Genomic DNA, 16,353 nt, shown 5'->3' on the forward strand with positions numbered 1-16,353 from the left:
AAAAAAAAAAAAGTGAGGGGTTTTGTATTCGGTTTAAACGGGATAATTCGATTTAGTTAAATTCGAATACCGGTAAGAAACGGTTTAGTTTCGGTATAAATCTCAGTTTGGATAAGATTGGTTCTGTTAATTTTTTTTTCTTTTTTTTGAACACTGTTCGGTTAAAAATTATGAAACATTCATATCTGTTTTTTATAAATTAAAAAAAAAAAAAAATCGGAAACATATCTTCTAGGCGGAAGCCAAATAAAATCTTCAAAAAGAGTAAAAATCAATTTATTCGAAATTAAGGAAAAAAAAAAGGAAAGAGACAGAAACTCGAGAAACAAGGCTTCGTATATTCCTTGCTGCAATCTAGGCTCTTCCATCGTCTTCTGCTCTCTTAATCTTCAGCCTGCAACAGTTGTGTAAGAAAACCAAAACTCGTTACTAGTTTAAACTCTGCTTATGCATGCAACATCATCATCTAAGCAACCATGATGATTTTGTTTTCGAATTTTTTATGGCATTCTCTAGGGTTGTAGATCATAAGGATGGGGCAAAGCGAGGAGGAGGATTGTTTCCCGACTCAGCTAATCGATGGAAAGGGTGAATTCAACGTGGAGGGTTTGGATACTTTCGTGAAGAAGACGAAGCTCTCTGATTCTGGACTCTCTTACGCTGTTGTTGCTATCATGGGTCTGTTGAGATAAGCATGAAATAGCTTAGAGTACAAGCTACCTAATCCTATTGTGTTTGAATTTATCTAAAGGATTAGGAAATAGAGTTGTGTTAATCCTAATGAGTTTAGGATAATTATAAAGTTATATAAAGAGATGCAAGGGTGTTTGCATATCTTATGAGTTTGAGAGCTTTAGTTTTTTGAGTTGTTTTCTAAAGCATTGAGAGAGTTTTAACAAAGCGTTCTTTGAGAAATATAGTTCTTTGATTCAATATCTTTCTTGGATTCATTCGAACACAGGGGAAAATCCAGAATAATTTTTCAGTGGGTGCAAAAAAGACGTTGGGTTTGGTGTGTATATTCTCTTCTTTCTTGGATTCATTCGAACACAGGGGAAAATCCAGAATAATTTTTCAGTGGGTGCAAAAAAGACGTTGGGTTTGGTGTGTATATTCTCTTCTTTCTTGGATTCATTCGAACACAGGGGAAAATCCAGAATAATTTTTCAGTGGGTGCAAAAAAGACGTTGGGTTTGGTGTGTATATTCTCTTCTTTCTTGGATTCATTCGAACACAGGGGAAAATCCAGAATAATTTTTCAGTGGGTGCAAAAAAGACGTTGGGTTTGGTGTGTATATTCTCTTCTTTCTTGGATTCATTCGAACACAGGGGAAAATCCAGAATAATTTTTCAGTGGGTGCAAAAAAGACGTTGGGTTTGGTGTGTATATTCTCTTCTTTCTTGGATTCATTCGAACACAGGGGAAAATCCAGAATAATTTTTCAGTGGGTGCAAAAAAGACGTTGGGTTTGGTGTGTATATTCTCTTCTTTCTTGGATTCATTCGAACACAGGGGAAAATCCAGAATAATTTTTCAGTGGGTGCAAAAAAGACGTTGGGTTTGGTGTGTATATTCTCTTCTTTCTTGGATTCATTCGAACACAGGGGAAAATCCAGAATAATTTTTCAGTGGGTGCAAAAAAGACGTTGGGTTTGGTGTGTATATTCTCTTCTTTCTTGGATTCATTCGAACACAGGGGAAAATCCAGAATAATTTTTCAGTGGGTGCAAAAAAGACGTTGGGTTTGGTGTGTATATTCTCTTCTTTCTTGGATTCATTCGAACACAGGGGAAAATCCAGAATAATTTTTCAGTGGGTGCAAAAAAGACGTTGGGTTTGGTGTGTATATTCTCTTCTTTCTTGGATTCATTCGAACACAGGGGAAAATCCAGAATAATTTTTCAGTGGGTGCAAAAAAGACGTTGGGTTTGGTGTGTATATTCTCTTCTTTCTTGGATTCATTCGAACACAGGGGAAAATCCAGAATAATTTTTCAGTGGGTGCAAAAAAGACGTTGGGTTTGGTGTGTATATTCTCTTCTTTCTTGGATTCATTCGAACACAGGGGAAAATCCAGAATAATTTTTCAGTGGGTGCAAAAAAGACGTTGGGTTTGGTGTGTATATTCTCTTCTTTCTTGGATTCATTCGAACACAGGGGAAAATCCAGAATAATTTTTCAGTGGGTGCAAAAAAGACGTTGGGTTTGGTGTGTATATTCTCTTCTTTCTTGGATTCATTCGAACACAGGGGAAAATCCAGAATAATTTTTCAGTGGGTGCAAAAAAGACGTTGGGTTTGGTGTGTATATTCTCTTCTTTCTTGGATTCATTCGAACACAGGGGAAAATCCAGAATAATTTTTCAGTGGGTGCAAAAAAGACGTTGGGTTTGGTGTGTATATTCTCTTCTTTCTTGGATTCATTCGAACACAGGGGAAAATCCAGAATAATTTTTCAGTGGGTGCAAAAAAGACGTTGGGTTTGGTGTGTATATTCTCTTCTTTCTTGGATTCATTCGAACACAGGGGAAAATCCAGAATAATTTTTCAGTGGGTGCAAAAAAGACGTTGGGTTTGGTGTGTATATTCTCTTCTTTCTTGGATTCATTCGAACACAGGGGAAAATCCAGAATAATTTTTCAGTGGGTGCAAAAAAGACGTTGGGTTTGGTGTGTATATTCTCTTCTTTCTTGGATTCATTCGAACACAGGGGAAAATCCAGAATAATTTTTCAGTGGGTGCAAAAAAGACGTTGGGTTTGGTGTGTATATTCTCTTCTTTCTTGGATTCATTCGAACACAGGGGAAAATCCAGAATAATTTTTCAGTGGGTGCAAAATAGAATAAAGGACTAAGGGGAGTCGAACTTGAGACTTGAAGGGGTGCACAACACTACTTAACCATCTGATCTAGCTCGTTTCTTTGTATTTTTACATACAAAACGGTAAATATTTATAAATTTACGAGTGCACGTGCCACCCTAGTCTTGGCACTGGCTTCGCCCCTGTTCGAACATACATAAAAAAATTCGCATATTATTATTTTCCTATTTCTCTTTTGATTTTTTTTTGAGCCCGAGAGTACACACAAAACTAGTTTCACCAGGTTTCTGATAGAGTGACGTAAATCAAAAGATTTTTTGCAGTTGTATCCTGAGACTCATTACGTTATCGAACCGTCGCATTACGAGACGTATTTTGATTTAAGAAAAGAGATAATATCTCGACTCTGCAGTTGTATCATCTTTTTCTTAATCTTTGGTATAATTTTATCAATTTTATTCTTTACAATAGTCACAGTTATCCGTAGTTTATATAATATGTTCTATCACATATAATTATGCTTCAAAGGTTAAATGGATTTTTTGGCAAATATCCAACATCTACGTTAGGTGCATACGTTCTCAATTTTGTAATCTAATAGTTTACTTTTTTTTTTTTTTACATATATCAATAGATAAAACAAATGAGTTGTTAATATAAAAGAATAGCGGAGAAACAATTTGCTAATAAAAATACATTCAACAACAAATACATAATAACATGTACCGGCTAGCACATTTGAGGGATGTTAAGCATGTTTTCATGTAAATGGTGACTCATTCCAATAAATCATTGAATATTATTTATTTATAATCATCCTTAAGAATTTAACATTTTACCAAAAAAAATAAAAAAGAATTGAACCACCGTTAACATAAAAAACATATTGTTTATCTAAAAGGTTGATTGGCGAATGCTTTAGAAGTGTTGTAAGATCTCTTTACAGCCTAAATTATTTCTACAGCCTAAATTTTTGCCAATCATGCTTTCTAAAGATTTTTTAAAGTTACAGATTTATTTTTTCTTTTTATTTATTTTTATCTGTAGAAAACCATAAATCTAGAGTATTTATTTTTTGCTTTAGAAAATTTATATGTAAATCATTGAATCTTTTTAAACCTACGGTTGATATTCTGCAGCAAATCTTGTTGAGATAAGCATGAAATAGCTTAGAGTACAAGCTACCTAATCCTATTGTGTTTGAATTTATCTAAAGGATTAGGAAATAGAGTTGTGTTAATCCTAATGAGTTTAGGATAATTATAAAGTTATATAAAGAGATGCAAGGGTGTTTGCATATCTTATGAGTTTGAGAGCTTTAGTTTTTTGAGTTGTTTTCTAAAGCATTGAGAGAGTTTTAACAAAGCGTTCTTTGAGAAATATAGTTCTTTGATTCAATAGGGTCCTCAAAGCAGCGGTAACGACTTTTTGTTTTTCTTCCTAGCTAACTCCAGTTAAAGATACCGTCTTTGAAGTTTTGACTTTGATTTGCTTATTGATTTGGGTGATAAACAGGGAAGAGTACACTCTTGAATCATCTTTTCAAAACCAGTTTTAGGGAAATGGATGCTTTTGCCGGAAGGTTTGTCTTTTTTGGGTGGCAGTGCCATGTTCTTAGAGTTTTGAAATTTGTTTGACTTCTTCGTTTTTCTTTCACAGGAGTCAAACAACCAAAGGTATTTGGATGGCTAAGTGTGTTGGAATCGAGCCTTTTACACTTGTCATGGATTTGGAGGGTACTGATGGTAGAGAAAGAGGCGAGGTAAGATTGGTTTTGGTTTGGAAGGTTTTGGAAGTATATGAAAATTTACATTGTATGCAACATACCTTTTCTATTTACTTATGTGATTCGTATTATTGTTGTCAATGGTTTATTGTAATTTTCAGGATGACACTACATTCGAGAAACAAAGTGCCCTCTTTGCTCTTGCTGTTGCTGATATTGTGCTCATAAACATGTGAGTCTCTGTAATTTTCTGGCTCTTCTTCTTATAACTATGCCTAATGCTATATATTACATGGAAGCAGAAAGTTTACCGTCAATTGTTATTAGAAGATAGATATAATTTCAGATTGATCACCCCACTTGGTACTTGTACGTTTGATATCCTTTCTGAATCTTAACTCTTAAGTACTGTGTTAAAATTTAGATTTGAGTGAACTTAGTAAGGATCTACCAAAACAACATACAAGGTTTGGGCTATAGATAACATTTTTGTTAGATTATTAATGAAACAATGAACTCCGTAGGTGGTGCCATGACATCGGAAGGGAACAGGCTGCCAACAAACCATTACTGAAGACAGTTTTCCAGGTATCATGATGGGCTTACATTTGGAACTTTATGTTCAATCAATGGCTTCGATAACATGGTCTTTACTGCTTTTGTAGGTCATGCTGCGATTGTTTAGCCCTCGGAAAACAACTCTTCTTTTTGTCATACGTGATAAAACAAAGGTTTAGATTTTGCAATTGAATATTATTCTTTATGGTCAAGTCATACTTCTTTGATTAACATATGCTATTTTTCTTAGACTCCAATGGACCTTCTTGAACCTGTTCTAAGAGAAGATATTCAGAAGGTAACACGCGCACACACACTTTCTCTCAGTTTCCTTTTCTTTACTGTTTCGCCCTCTTTCATGCGAGCACCGATTATACTGCAGATATGGGATTTAGTTCGCAAGCCTGAAGCACACAAGAATACACCTCTAAGTGAATTCTTCAATGTAAGTAGATAGTCTTCCCACATAGACTATGTAGTTAATGTTGTGTTATTACCAAAATTTTCATGAATATACCACTCTGTCTTGTTCGATATGTGCTTGTAGGTAGAGGTGGTTGCCTTATCCAGCTATGAAGATAAAGAAAAAGTGTTTAAGCAAGAGGTATTTATTCTTATATCTAAAAAAACGTCTCTTTTTAAGCATCAAAGTAAACTTAAGGCCGATTCCTTTGATTCATGCAAACTTCTAAATAGGTTGCTGAGTTGAGGCAGAGGTTTTTCCATTCCATTTCACCTGGGGGACTTGCTGGTGATAGACGTGGTGTAGTTCCTGCTTCAGGGTTTTCTTTCAGCTCCCAGGAGATTTGGAAAGTTATAAAAGAGAATAGAGATTTGGACCTTCCTGCGCACAAGGTCTTCCATTCACTAAATTCTATGTGGTTAAACCATGTTTTCTGGTCTTGTCACCTAATACTGTTTTGTTTATGCTTGCAAGGTAATGGTTGCCACTGTTCGGTGTGAAGAGATAGCCAATGAGAAGCTACATCACTTGGCAACGGATGAGGTATTCTTCTGTGGCCTCCTTACCTACGATAACTTTTCTTGCTGATTTAAATGGATTGTGAGACATAACGCGGTAGACTCTATTTAGAGTTGGTTGGAGTTGCAAAAAGCCGCTGAAGATGGTCTGGTTCCTGGTTTCGGCAGAAAGCTTAGCTCTATCCTTGAAAAATACATCTCAGAGTAAGCTCCTCTTATTTTGGTTCGTAAAGTATTTAATTTCCAAGCAAAGAGATTTAACGTTATCTTGTTTCGTTTACCCCTTCTTAGATACGACGCAGAGGCAATATACTTTGATGAAGGAGTAAGAAAAGAAAAGCGCCTACAGTTGAAATCCAAAGCTTTGGATGTAAGAGTTCCTCCGTATTTGGGTTTTAATAGTGTCGTTGACTCAGGAACTGGTTACTTAAGATAGTTATCGTCTCTTAATTTCAACTTTTCTCCAAATTTTCAGTTTGTGTACTCTGCATATGCTACCATGTTGGGCATTTACGATCCAATGCACTGGAATCTTTTAAGATCCGTCTGGAACAGTCTCTGAATCAAGGAAAAGGATTTGCAAATGCTGTGCGGGACGCCCAGCAGTCTTGTCTACTTGTGTTTGACAAAGCATGTGAAGGTGAGGGTTCTTATTTCAGGTTTTGTTTCGCAAGTACTGTCTCCTTGTGAGAAATAACTTCTTAGACTAGAGACTACCTTCTTTTATAAATTGTGTTCCCCGTCAGATGCTGCGGTTAAACAGGCAACTTGGAATGCATCAAAAGTCAGAGAGAAGCTTTCTCGTGATATTCATTCCCACGCATCTTCTGCACAGACTGCTAGACTATCTGAATTAACTGCCAACTACGAGGTTCTGCTTTGGTCCCCTCTTATTCTGATTTCTTAGCTTTCAAGTGGTCATATTAATACTTGTTTTGCGTCATGGGGTTTTTTCAGAAACGGCTAACTCAAGCACTGAGTGAACCTGTCGAGTCTTTGTTTGAAGCTGGTGGAAAAGAGACGTGGCCTTCCATAAGGACACTTCTCAAACGGGAGACTGAAGCAGCTGTTACAGATTTTCTGGATGTGGTTACTGGTTTTGAGCTAGATCACGCTACAATTGATGATATGGTTCAGAATCTAAAGGACTATTCTCGGAGCATAGTGGAGAAAAAGGCTAGAGAAGAAGCTGCCAAAATTCTGATCCGAATGAAAGATAGGTAAGAAAAAGACTAGAGCAGAGTCCTATTAATAGCCCTTTTAGTCAGTTTTTTCTGCTTGATATCAATTATTCCAAACTTATTTCAGGTTCTCAACAGTCTTCAGTCATGACAAAGACTCAATGCCACGGGTCTGGACTGGAAAAGAGGATATTAGAGCAATCACAAAAGATGCTCGCGCAGAGGTAACTTCGTAGAATTAATAGCGAGGGAGCTAAGTTGATGTCATGAGACTCATTCTATATGTTACTATCCCATAGGCTTTGAGTCTTCTCTCTGTGATGGCTGCGATACGTTTAGACGAAAGACCAGACAAAATTGAGAGTACTCTTTTTTCTTCACTCATGGATGGAACTGTATCCAATACATCTTCCCACAACAGAAGGTTGGGAGCTTTTACGGATCCACTTGCGTCTAGCTCCTGGGAAAAGGTAAACAGCATGATACAGTGTCCTCTATTACAGTCAGGTTGATGTAAATGCCATTATATTAGTGAGGCATTACACTAAATGGAATACAGAATTGAACATATTAGTCCACTTAACCAGATATTTTCCGCATTGTAGCACATGAGATGGTAATACCTGTGCCGCTTCTGGTTGTAGTCGAATAGAATTTACCAATGTTTGGTTTTGTGTATGCAGGTTCCTCCAAAAGACGTGCTGTTGACGCCAGTACAGTGTAAGTCTCTGTGGAGACAGTTCAAATCTGAGACTGAGTACACCGTTACCCAAGCTATCTCGGCACAGGTGATTTTGCAAGTCTACCTCAGAATTTCTGTGTGTACTATACATAATCTAATCAACGGTATATTTTTTTTTTCATTTCTGCTATACAGGAAGCTCACAAGCGGAATAACAACTGGCTCCCACCTGCTTGGGCGATCGTGTTGATGTTCGTCCTTGGTTTCAATGAATTAATGATGCTCTTGAAGTAAAGTTCATTGTCTTTGTACTCCTTCACATTTTATTCCAGATTCTCCATATAAGTGTTTCAGCTACTTGTTAGATTCATTGGCATGTTTCATTTTTGTGGAACAGGAATCCTTTGTACCTCTTAGGCCTGTTTGTGGCGTTTTTACTCTGCAAAGCCTTATGGGTCCAGCTTGACGTTCCTAGGGAGTTTCAACATGGCGCAGTAAGCACTCATTACTCTCAATTGTTTCAAACACAAGACATTATCTTTAACAGCATGTTTCCTGTTATGTTAGCTTGCTGGAGTACTCTCCATCACATCAAAGTTTCTTCCAACTGTTATGAATCTTCTAAGAAAGCTGGCGGAAGAAGCTCAAGGAAAAACAACCCAAGGAGTACCAGAATACTCAGCTTCCCAAAGCTACAGACACCAATCTCACTCACACTCCATCCCAGAATCTGTCTCATCAAACATATCATCATTGGCTGATGATGATGCAGAATACTCGAGCCCTGCACTGGTTCAGAGACGGAGCACCAGCAACGTACGAGAAACAGAGATCTCTGAAATGTAAACCAACTTAGAAGTGAAGATTTACCATAGAAGAGTATGCGTCGGTACTGTAGTTTATAAATAGGTTAGGACTTGGAAACGGAATCATATCAAACAAAACCTTTAAGTAAAGTTTTAAAAAATCTTGGTTATCTAAATAACCAACTTATGTTTCCTTGAAGCTCATTTTGTGAATTCTCTGGCATTCTTCTTAGGCTAGACGAGAAAAAAAATCGCAGAGCTTTGGAATCTAAATAGACATTAGTTTGAGAAGAAGCTTGTTGATGTCTGAAAACTAACCAAAACAGTACATTACAAAGAATCAAATATGTTACAGCAGCATGTAGCAATAGATAAAATATCATCAACTTGAAAACTTCACCAGAAAGAACCAAACACACGACGGCATCATCTGAGATGGCTTTCTTGAAATTGTGTTCTTCAAGACTTGATCTTGTGCCTAAGTTTTTGAATTGTCAAGTCTGCACCTCCAAACCCATCCATTACACCTTTTGCCGATGGAAACTCACCTCTTGCAGTTAAACTAGCAGAGAAAAAAAAATGGAGCAAATGAATAATGCTCCAATAAGCAACAAAGGAAATAAAAGGAACATCCAAAAATCAAATAGTAAACCTGCTTCTCATGACTACACAAGGCATGCCAATCATCTTTGCAGCAGAAACTCCAGACTGACTACCAGCAACAAGTACACAGTTTCTAACAGGTAACCCAGTATACTCTGCAGCAGCACGCAAAGCAACAACAATTTTCTCCAATCTAGAAAAATAAATAAATAAATAAAGAAAACGAGAAATTATGTTATTGTTTATGTTGAAGTATTGAATTGATTTTTTCTTTGTACAGAAGAAGAGAAAGTTCCACCTCTCAGATGAGCTTGTGTCAATGTCCACACTTAGCTTTAGCATCGATGCAATTTCTTCTGCTATCCTCTGTTTCTCAGCGGATGCTAGTCACAACAAAAAAAGTTAATAGGATGAGATTTTTATTGCAATTACAAGACAAGATCTTAGATCAAGAGTACTTGCAAACTGTCTCCGAGCTCTATACCTGCTTTTTTGACTTCCTTGACTAGTTGCTCCTCTAGACTTGAAGAAACTCCTTTACCAAGAACAAGTTGCCCATACATACTCTCTTCCACCTCATTGTCTCCGATAACCTTCACATTTGGAAGTCTTTCTTCGCCAAGCATCTCGACAATGGATCTGTTAAATACTCACATCAAAAAGACAGAATAACAATCAACATAACAGAGGAAAACTCTATGTAGGATTGGGCTTATGCTAGTGGATTGTTTTGTAAAGACAGGAGAATATGTATAGGAGACTAATGAAACTTACAAGGCTACTTTGTCTCCACTCTTGAAGTAGGCTGTTACGATAGCAACGGGTACTTTCTCTGTGTATGCATTATCGATAAACCTACACCACAAAGAGATAAAACCAAATTGAATTTACCAAGCGGGAGAAAAGAAAAGTCTCTAAATCTTTGTTTCTGTCTGAAAGAGGCATATCTAAAGAGACTCACTCTTGGACTCCAGACCTCAGAGGTAAGGTTTTGGACATGAGAAACTCATCCATGGCATTTTTCTGCCAGCAAAACAAGTTGAAGTTAAGCAGTTGGTGGAGTTATCAGACCTTAACTACCAAGAGAATAATACTTAGCTGAATAAAAAAAACGTCAAGTTCAAGGAATGAGTGCAACCTTTTCTCGCAATACACTTTTTACAAAAGTCCCTTTCTCATTGGTTGGCAACGACGAAGGCCACCCAATCTGAAAAAAGGTAGTAGATATTATACAAGAGAAAAGAAAGAAGCCTAAGTTGTCGCATTACGCTAATGACACTCAAGCAAAATAACTGATAACTCACCTGGTTGAAATACAAAACCAACATTTTCTCTTCATCAGCAGCACCTTTTCTGGAAATAATCAACTAAAGTTAAGACAAAGGAAATGCAATTGTACAATGAAAATCTAATCGTCTATGGCTCATGTCCCAGTGAAAATAGAAGCAAGAACAGTTTGAATACAGCACAATCATTCAGCTTAGTATCTAATAGACTTATATCAGAATTAAGACCCCCAAGAATCAGAATCTAAGATATAGAAACAGATCACATATGCAAGATTAGAATCAATTAAGCATTTCAAAAGTAAACTTCAAGAAACCAAAAGCCATTTAGCGAAAAAAGAAACAAAAAGCCAACTAGAAGAACACACAAGTCACATATTATTATTACAAATACCTCAAAAGGTCTGCATAAACTGGTTCAGGCCAGTTAGCACAGTCAAGGCCAAGCTTTTTAAAAGCTGTAAATTCACAAATAAGAGAGACCAACAACATCAGAAGAAGAAAAAAAGACAAATCATAACTACATTGAATGCCTGACGATTTTGAAAAATACTACAAAAAGAAAAAGAAAGAAATGGGTGAATGAAGACGCACCTACATTGAAAGCCTGGCGATTACTAGACCATGTATCAATCATTACCCTGAGAACCAAACAAAGACCGAACTGAATCAAAAACAAGAACTTGCTCCAATTCATAGAATCTCATCACAAAAGTTTGAAGCTTTGCTTCTTCATGGGAACTTACCCATCAACCTCAAGTATCACGGCGAGTTCTTCAGATGGGTTTGCATCATCTTGGCTCGCTGATAAGCAACGAGCAGAGAATCTCTGTCTCTGCAGTCGGAGGCATTTTCCGAGAATCTGAGATCTTTCTGGGCAATCAAGAAAAGCCAAGGAACTTCGTCGTTGTCTTCTTCCAGCGTCGTGTGACGACAGGCTACTCGAGCATCGGGTGAAAGGAGGAGACTTTGTGCAAGAAGAAAGCTGGAGGTTGTTAAGGATCGAACAAGCCGCTATTTCCATGGCTACCTTCTTCTGTCTGTGTTTTCTGCTGATTCATACCATTCAATGATTTATTTGTTATTATTATTCTTAGCAAAAAATAAATCACTGATTATTACTATTTTATTTTATGATTCTTCTACTTTTAGTGCGATGATCCATTCTCTTATCTTCTTCTCTTTTTGATTGCTAAATCGAATTATATATTATTTCTCTCAGCTTAACTTTACTCGTAATGGCTTTTATCCAATTTAATCAAATGGTGCGACGATATACTGCAGCAGATCCCTGGTTGACTAATGGTATTCACTCAGACAAAACTCGAAGCATATCAGGAAAAATTCATTACATAAACTCACTTCAATAGCGTACAAATGTCTCTCTTTTACATGAGATACAACTTAAAAAGATACTGTAATAACAAAATCTTGGAGAAGCTATCAAAAGTAAGATCAGTTAAACAACAAAGATGTTAATCAAGAGATTGTGGCCTTGACCACACAACTTACACTTCATATGATAGGGTATCTCAGACAATGACAACTCTCGTCTTACCGAAGTGGAGGAAACTTTATCATGATGACTATATTAAAGCAAATGGAAGTATAGAATTGCCCAGGGGAAACAAACCATTGCCCAGTTTAAGATAAGGCGGAAAGAAAAACGCAGGTGATACTTATTAGAAGGAAGCTTGAATAGCTTCTCAACATCCTTTTAGGATGATGAGTCCTCGTTCAAGCCGTTGGATTTTATAAAATGCCACAAATAGACATATAATCAAACATTAAAATACACCGACCACGGTTCCAACGACTGAACCGACCCATGTAGAGAAGTCAAGTTCACATGGTTGGGCATCAAAGTGCCACAGGTCTTAGAAAGGCCATAAGATGATATCAGAGTAGCAGTTTTTAATAATCATTACCTCTCATGAATGGTTGTTCTCTTGCGAGTGTCTTCTGTGCTCTCTACCACCATGATGACTACTACCTCTGCTCCTCTTATGGTCTTCTTCACCGTTCTCACTATTGTGGCGACTCTTGCCTTCTGTCTGCTTTTCAGGAGGGCTACTTCCCATTTTTCTCTTTCTGCTATGCACTGGGGACACATCGTTTACCATTTCACCTTCTTTTGCATTTTTAGCTCCTTTAACATCTCGAATCTCACCATGTTCTGCACCCATGAGATCAGAGTTCTCTGCCTTTGGCCTGCTCTCTAAATTCCTTTGCTTCGCCTTTTCATCCTCGACAGCTAGTTCCACATCTTCCAATTCTCTTTCAATCAGATCATCCTCATCCATGACATCCTTTTCCCTCGTTCTTTCACCGAGCAACTTCTTAGCCTTTTCTCGCTTTGCCTTCACCTTATCCCGAAGCAATTTCAAGTCTTTAGGCGATTGGATGATTGGGGCATCACCTGTTGTTTCAACCTTTCTAGATTTAGGAACAGCGCCATCATCTCGAAGCTCTCCACTCTCTCTTTCTGAATTCTCCTTCCCAGGTCCCTCAACTAAAGGTCTAGAGTCATGAGCTGGATGATTTTCATGATGCGGGCTTTCTTTTGTTTCTCTCTTGATCTCCTCTTTGTCATCAATACTGGCATTAGCTGCCTCCCCACCCCTATTATCGTTGTTCTGATTCAAGCCGCCTTTTGAGGAACCCCCATGATTATCAGAATTTGAATGTTCATGGGTTGAACGTACTGACGTTCGCCTAGAACCAACATGATCATCGGTTGACGCTCCATTTCTGGAGCCTGGCCGATGAGCTGACCCTCCAGCTACACTACTTTCGACTTCGCTTCCTTGAGATGCAGGGACACGGTTTTGCTCATAAAGCTCAAGCATTTGGTTGCTAACATCTGAAAGATACAAAAGGCGATCACTCTTGAAATCATATTACAAACAGGTAATGCAAGTCAAACAATGAAACAAGAGCAGTCATATCGATTTCATCATCTACACACCCTCTAATTGTCGAGGTGTGACATCAAACTCTTGCCACCAAACCTTCTCTCCATCTGATGGTAACTTCACTTTAAGGAACTTAGCCGCAAGAAAAATTGCACCAGCCGCAATGTGATGAGGCTTAAATTGCAGGCAGAGAGATGTCCGCAGACTGCAAGCCACTTTTCATTGTATGAAGACGAAAATACAAAAGCACATAGAAGTAATGGAAGCTTTAGAAGAAAATGGCACTTCAACGTACCCATCGTTAACAAAATTCCATGCAACTTGGGCAAGAGCATTCTGGGCAACCTTAAATTTCTTTATGGCTTCTACAAGGGGTTTATAAGGATGATTAACATTGAAGTCAAAGCCTAGTGTAGAGAGTACTATTTTTTCTCCATTTAATATAAGCTCTTTTTGTTGCTCATATACTTCCTGCAAAAGTGATATACATAAGATATGGGGAAAACCAGATACTTTTATCTTAGCTAAACGGAAAAGATCTGAGAAAGTTCATTAGTGTGATGGTTGCCTTTTGCTTGATTTTCTGTGCAGCGCCAGGATCCTTCTTGTTTATGATCTCATAGGATACAAAAATAACTTCTTTCAAGGGGTGTGGAGTTTCCTCAACCTTTCCAGCAAGGAACATACATACGGTTGCAATTGTCTGTGAAACCAACAAGAAGAAGTTGCTCAGTATCTAATCTAAGTATTTTTTTTCCTGATCTAGAAGTGTAAAAATCAGCACTGGCAATCACAATTCATAATCCTTGCATAGAATAAGAATCAAGCTAAATCGGTATCAAAGTCACAGCCAAACTATCTGTTCACAGAGAAGTGTACCCCCTAGAACTACCAAGAAAAATGGCAAGGAGATGGAGCCAATATAGAGCTAAGAAACTAAAATACCACCTCGGGTTCCAAACTAGCCACACTACAGCGTAGTGATTCGGATAACACAGACTAAAGTCCATTTTTTTTTGAAGTATTCAACTTGCCTCAGGTGCAAAACAATAAACTCACCCTTCTGTCATTCTTTGCATGTGATTGGCGAAAGAAGAATCGATGACAGAAGATTATCGCTGTAGCTATTGTAACCTGGGGACTGTTCGGAAAACTATATCAGCCACTTTCAATGAGAAAAAAGATAATTGAAAGCCTTGAACAGTAGAGAAATCGTGACTAGCAGAAGTAGAATTCAGACAATGTGACAGTAGTGTTTTCGCCATGTGAATGAAAGAAACGTTGAGATAAAATAAACAATAGTGACTATCTCTTCCTTGTATTCATGTCAATCAAAGACACGTTAAGATAAAATAAAACACTAGATTTTACGACTTTCAGTAGGAAGCTTAGAACTAATGTTAGTACAAAGGTATGGCTAAAATCAATCAGCAGCAATACGAAGCAGTTAAATGAAAAACAAAAGTAAGATGAGGTGAAGAAAAAAAGGAACACTTACACTTTCAATCTCATGCCCAAGTCCTGGAGAAATGTACAGTAGGATTTACGGAGGTAAGTTTCCTTCTTCAAGTCAATACCATCCAACCTTGAGGGTGAATTTTCTTCAATTTCCTTTCTTCCAAAGTACCAGCGGGAACCCTCGTCTTGCTTCTCATGAGAGTTCCTGGAGTGAGATGAAACTCCACTCTCACTGTACGAACATTCCCCAGCTAGTACTCCAGCCATTATGGTATCTTCTAAACTCAACAAATATCCCAAACCTGGCAACAAAAAAAAATAAACAGATCATAAAGAACTAGCAACTGTATGATCTTCACAACTGCACTAAAAAATTTAGCTTTAACTAGCAGACGAAACCATGCCGATAGAACTAGCAATTGAGGAGGGACAATCAGATCCAAAGGGTTTGCAGAGAAATCGATCGAAAGGTTGAAAATTTAAATGGAAATTCAATTGATGGTGGGAAACAAAAGAGACCCAAATCCATAGAAGAAGAAATTCAAAGAGTGAGTAAACGAAGGAAGGAAGGAAAGATACTTACCTTAACCTGCGATGAAATTACTTATCGAATTGCAGGAGGACACGTGAATTGAACAAACCCTAACCCTAGAAGTCGCGATAAACGAAGGAGAAGGAGAAGGAGAAGGAGGAGGGGATAGGGTTGAAATCAAAGAGTCTGACCCAGAAGCTGAGACAGATTCACTCTTTCCTTTTTCCTTTTTCACAATAAAGGAATTTAATAATCATTTTCTTTCGGGGTATATGCTAATCGTTTTCTTCATTACTAATGACTAACAACTAGGATAAGAAATGCGTAAATTCTCTATATATTAATTGAGAAGCATTTGAAAAATTGGAACAAAATTAAAAAAAACTTCAAATCCTAAGTTGCACTCTAAATGCCTTCTAAATTTCATTTCAAAAAATTCTAGAACATTTAATATAAAGTATATTTTAATCTATTGGTGTCACATTATTCCATAATTATATAACACTAGAGAACATAATATTAACCTAAAATATATGAAGTGTGTATTCTTTCCTTAAATAAAAGCTACAGAATTACCTAATATGATTTACATATATACGAGAATTAATGATTATGAATAATAAAGATTTGATAACAATTTTTGCATCCTTCTTCATTTTTGTTTAAATTTATATTATTAAAAAAACTTAAACAATCACATTAACCGTATAATAAAAAAATTAGATTTTTTCTTATATGTTATATTTTGATTTTTTTAAAATGACTTTAAATTACAAAAATGAGGAAACCTTTATATGTTATATAT

At 37.0% G+C, this 16,353-nt stretch overlaps 3 protein-coding genes across 4 annotated transcripts; 1 reads left to right on the top strand and 2 right to left on the bottom strand.

The window, feature by feature from the left end:
- The first annotated feature begins 268 nt into the window (after positions 1 to 268).
- Positions 269 to 8,947, top strand: LOC106306269 (protein ROOT HAIR DEFECTIVE 3 homolog 2). Its single transcript, XM_013742827.1, has 24 exons — positions 269 to 407; positions 517 to 678; positions 4,223 to 4,237; positions 4,336 to 4,402; positions 4,480 to 4,582; positions 4,708 to 4,778; positions 5,071 to 5,134; positions 5,212 to 5,277; positions 5,355 to 5,402; positions 5,487 to 5,549; positions 5,652 to 5,708; positions 5,801 to 5,959; positions 6,042 to 6,110; positions 6,198 to 6,289; positions 6,377 to 6,477; positions 6,582 to 6,725; positions 6,832 to 6,956; positions 7,043 to 7,305; positions 7,394 to 7,490; positions 7,566 to 7,736; positions 7,950 to 8,054; positions 8,144 to 8,238; positions 8,346 to 8,442; positions 8,516 to 8,947. Exons 2-24 carry the CDS (start codon positions 534 to 536, stop codon positions 8,792 to 8,794), a joined length of 2,496 nt encoding a protein of 831 aa, XP_013598281.1. The 5' UTR covers positions 269 to 407; positions 517 to 533; the 3' UTR covers positions 8,795 to 8,947.
- Positions 8,948 to 9,037: 90 nt separating this feature from the next.
- LOC106306267 (haloacid dehalogenase-like hydrolase domain-containing protein At3g48420) lies at positions 9,038 to 11,742 on the bottom strand. The gene is made up of 11 exons (XM_013742826.1): positions 11,390 to 11,742; positions 11,238 to 11,284; positions 11,038 to 11,101; positions 10,662 to 10,710; positions 10,496 to 10,564; positions 10,319 to 10,380; positions 10,132 to 10,212; positions 9,842 to 9,996; positions 9,656 to 9,740; positions 9,407 to 9,550; positions 9,038 to 9,316 (listed from the first exon to the last, which is right to left on the bottom strand). Exons 1-11 carry the CDS (start codon positions 11,665 to 11,667, stop codon positions 9,214 to 9,216), a joined length of 1,137 nt encoding a protein of 378 aa, XP_013598280.1. The 5' UTR covers positions 11,668 to 11,742; the 3' UTR covers positions 9,038 to 9,213.
- Positions 11,743 to 12,325: 583 nt separating this feature from the next.
- Positions 12,326 to 15,786, bottom strand: LOC106306580 (cyclin-T1-5). Of its 2 annotated transcripts, XM_013743239.1 has the most exons (7): positions 15,600 to 15,786; positions 15,057 to 15,318; positions 14,618 to 14,699; positions 14,127 to 14,261; positions 13,854 to 14,029; positions 13,612 to 13,763; positions 12,326 to 13,506 (listed from the first exon to the last, which is right to left on the bottom strand). In XM_013743239.1, the coding sequence occupies exons 2-7, from the start codon at positions 15,281 to 15,283 to the stop codon at positions 12,575 to 12,577; spliced, it is 1,704 nt and encodes a 567-aa protein (XP_013598693.1). In that variant the 5' UTR covers positions 15,284 to 15,318; positions 15,600 to 15,786; the 3' UTR covers positions 12,326 to 12,574. The 2 variants fall into 2 exon arrangements, with proteins under 2 accessions (XP_013598693.1, XP_013598694.1); XM_013743240.1 differs by lacking the exons at positions 14,618 to 14,699; positions 15,600 to 15,786 and having other exon boundaries at positions 15,057 to 15,289.
- Between the last annotated feature and the right edge of the window lie 567 nt (positions 15,787 to 16,353).

This window comes from Brassica oleracea, chromosome C7 (assembly GCF_000695525.1).
Source record: "Brassica oleracea var. oleracea cultivar TO1000 chromosome C7, BOL, whole genome shotgun sequence".
Taxonomy (NCBI): domain Eukaryota; kingdom Viridiplantae; phylum Streptophyta; class Magnoliopsida; order Brassicales; family Brassicaceae; genus Brassica; species Brassica oleracea.

What these genes read in the sequence shown, in the direction of transcription:
- LOC106306269 (XM_013742827.1), top strand. Translation starts at nt 534, where the DNA reads ATGGGGCAAAGCGAGGAGGAGGATTGTTTCCCGACTCAGCTAATCGAT. An exon ending in TAAGAGAAGATATTCAGAAG is followed by an intron (nt 5,403 to 5,486) that starts GTAACACGCGCA and finishes ATTATACTGCAG; the next exon opens with ATATGGGATTTAGTTCGCAA. An exon ending in CAAAAGATGCTCGCGCAGAG is followed by an intron (nt 7,491 to 7,565) that starts GTAACTTCGTAG and finishes ACTATCCCATAG; the next exon opens with GCTTTGAGTCTTCTCTCTGT.
- LOC106306580 (XM_013743239.1), bottom strand. Translation starts at nt 15,283, where the DNA reads ATGGCTGGAGTACTAGCTGGGGAATGTTCGTACAGTGAGAGTGGAGTT. An exon ending in TTGGGCATGAGATTGAAAGT is followed by an intron (nt 14,700 to 15,056) that starts GTAAGTGTTCCT and finishes TTTTCCGAACAG; the next exon opens with TCCCCAGGTTACAATAGCTA. An exon ending in CACACCTCGACAATTAGAGG is followed by an intron (nt 13,507 to 13,611) that starts GTGTGTAGATGA and finishes TGTATCTTTCAG; the next exon opens with ATGTTAGCAACCAAATGCTT.
- LOC106306267 (XM_013742826.1), bottom strand. Translation starts at nt 11,667, where the DNA reads ATGGAAATAGCGGCTTGTTCGATCCTTAACAACCTCCAGCTTTCTTCT. An exon ending in GTTTATGCAGACCTTTTGAG is followed by an intron (nt 10,711 to 11,037) that starts GTATTTGTAATA and finishes GATTATTTCCAG; the next exon opens with AAAAGGTGCTGCTGATGAAG. An exon ending in AGTGGAGACAAAGTAGCCTT is followed by an intron (nt 9,997 to 10,131) that starts GTAAGTTTCATT and finishes AGTATTTAACAG; the next exon opens with ATCCATTGTCGAGATGCTTG.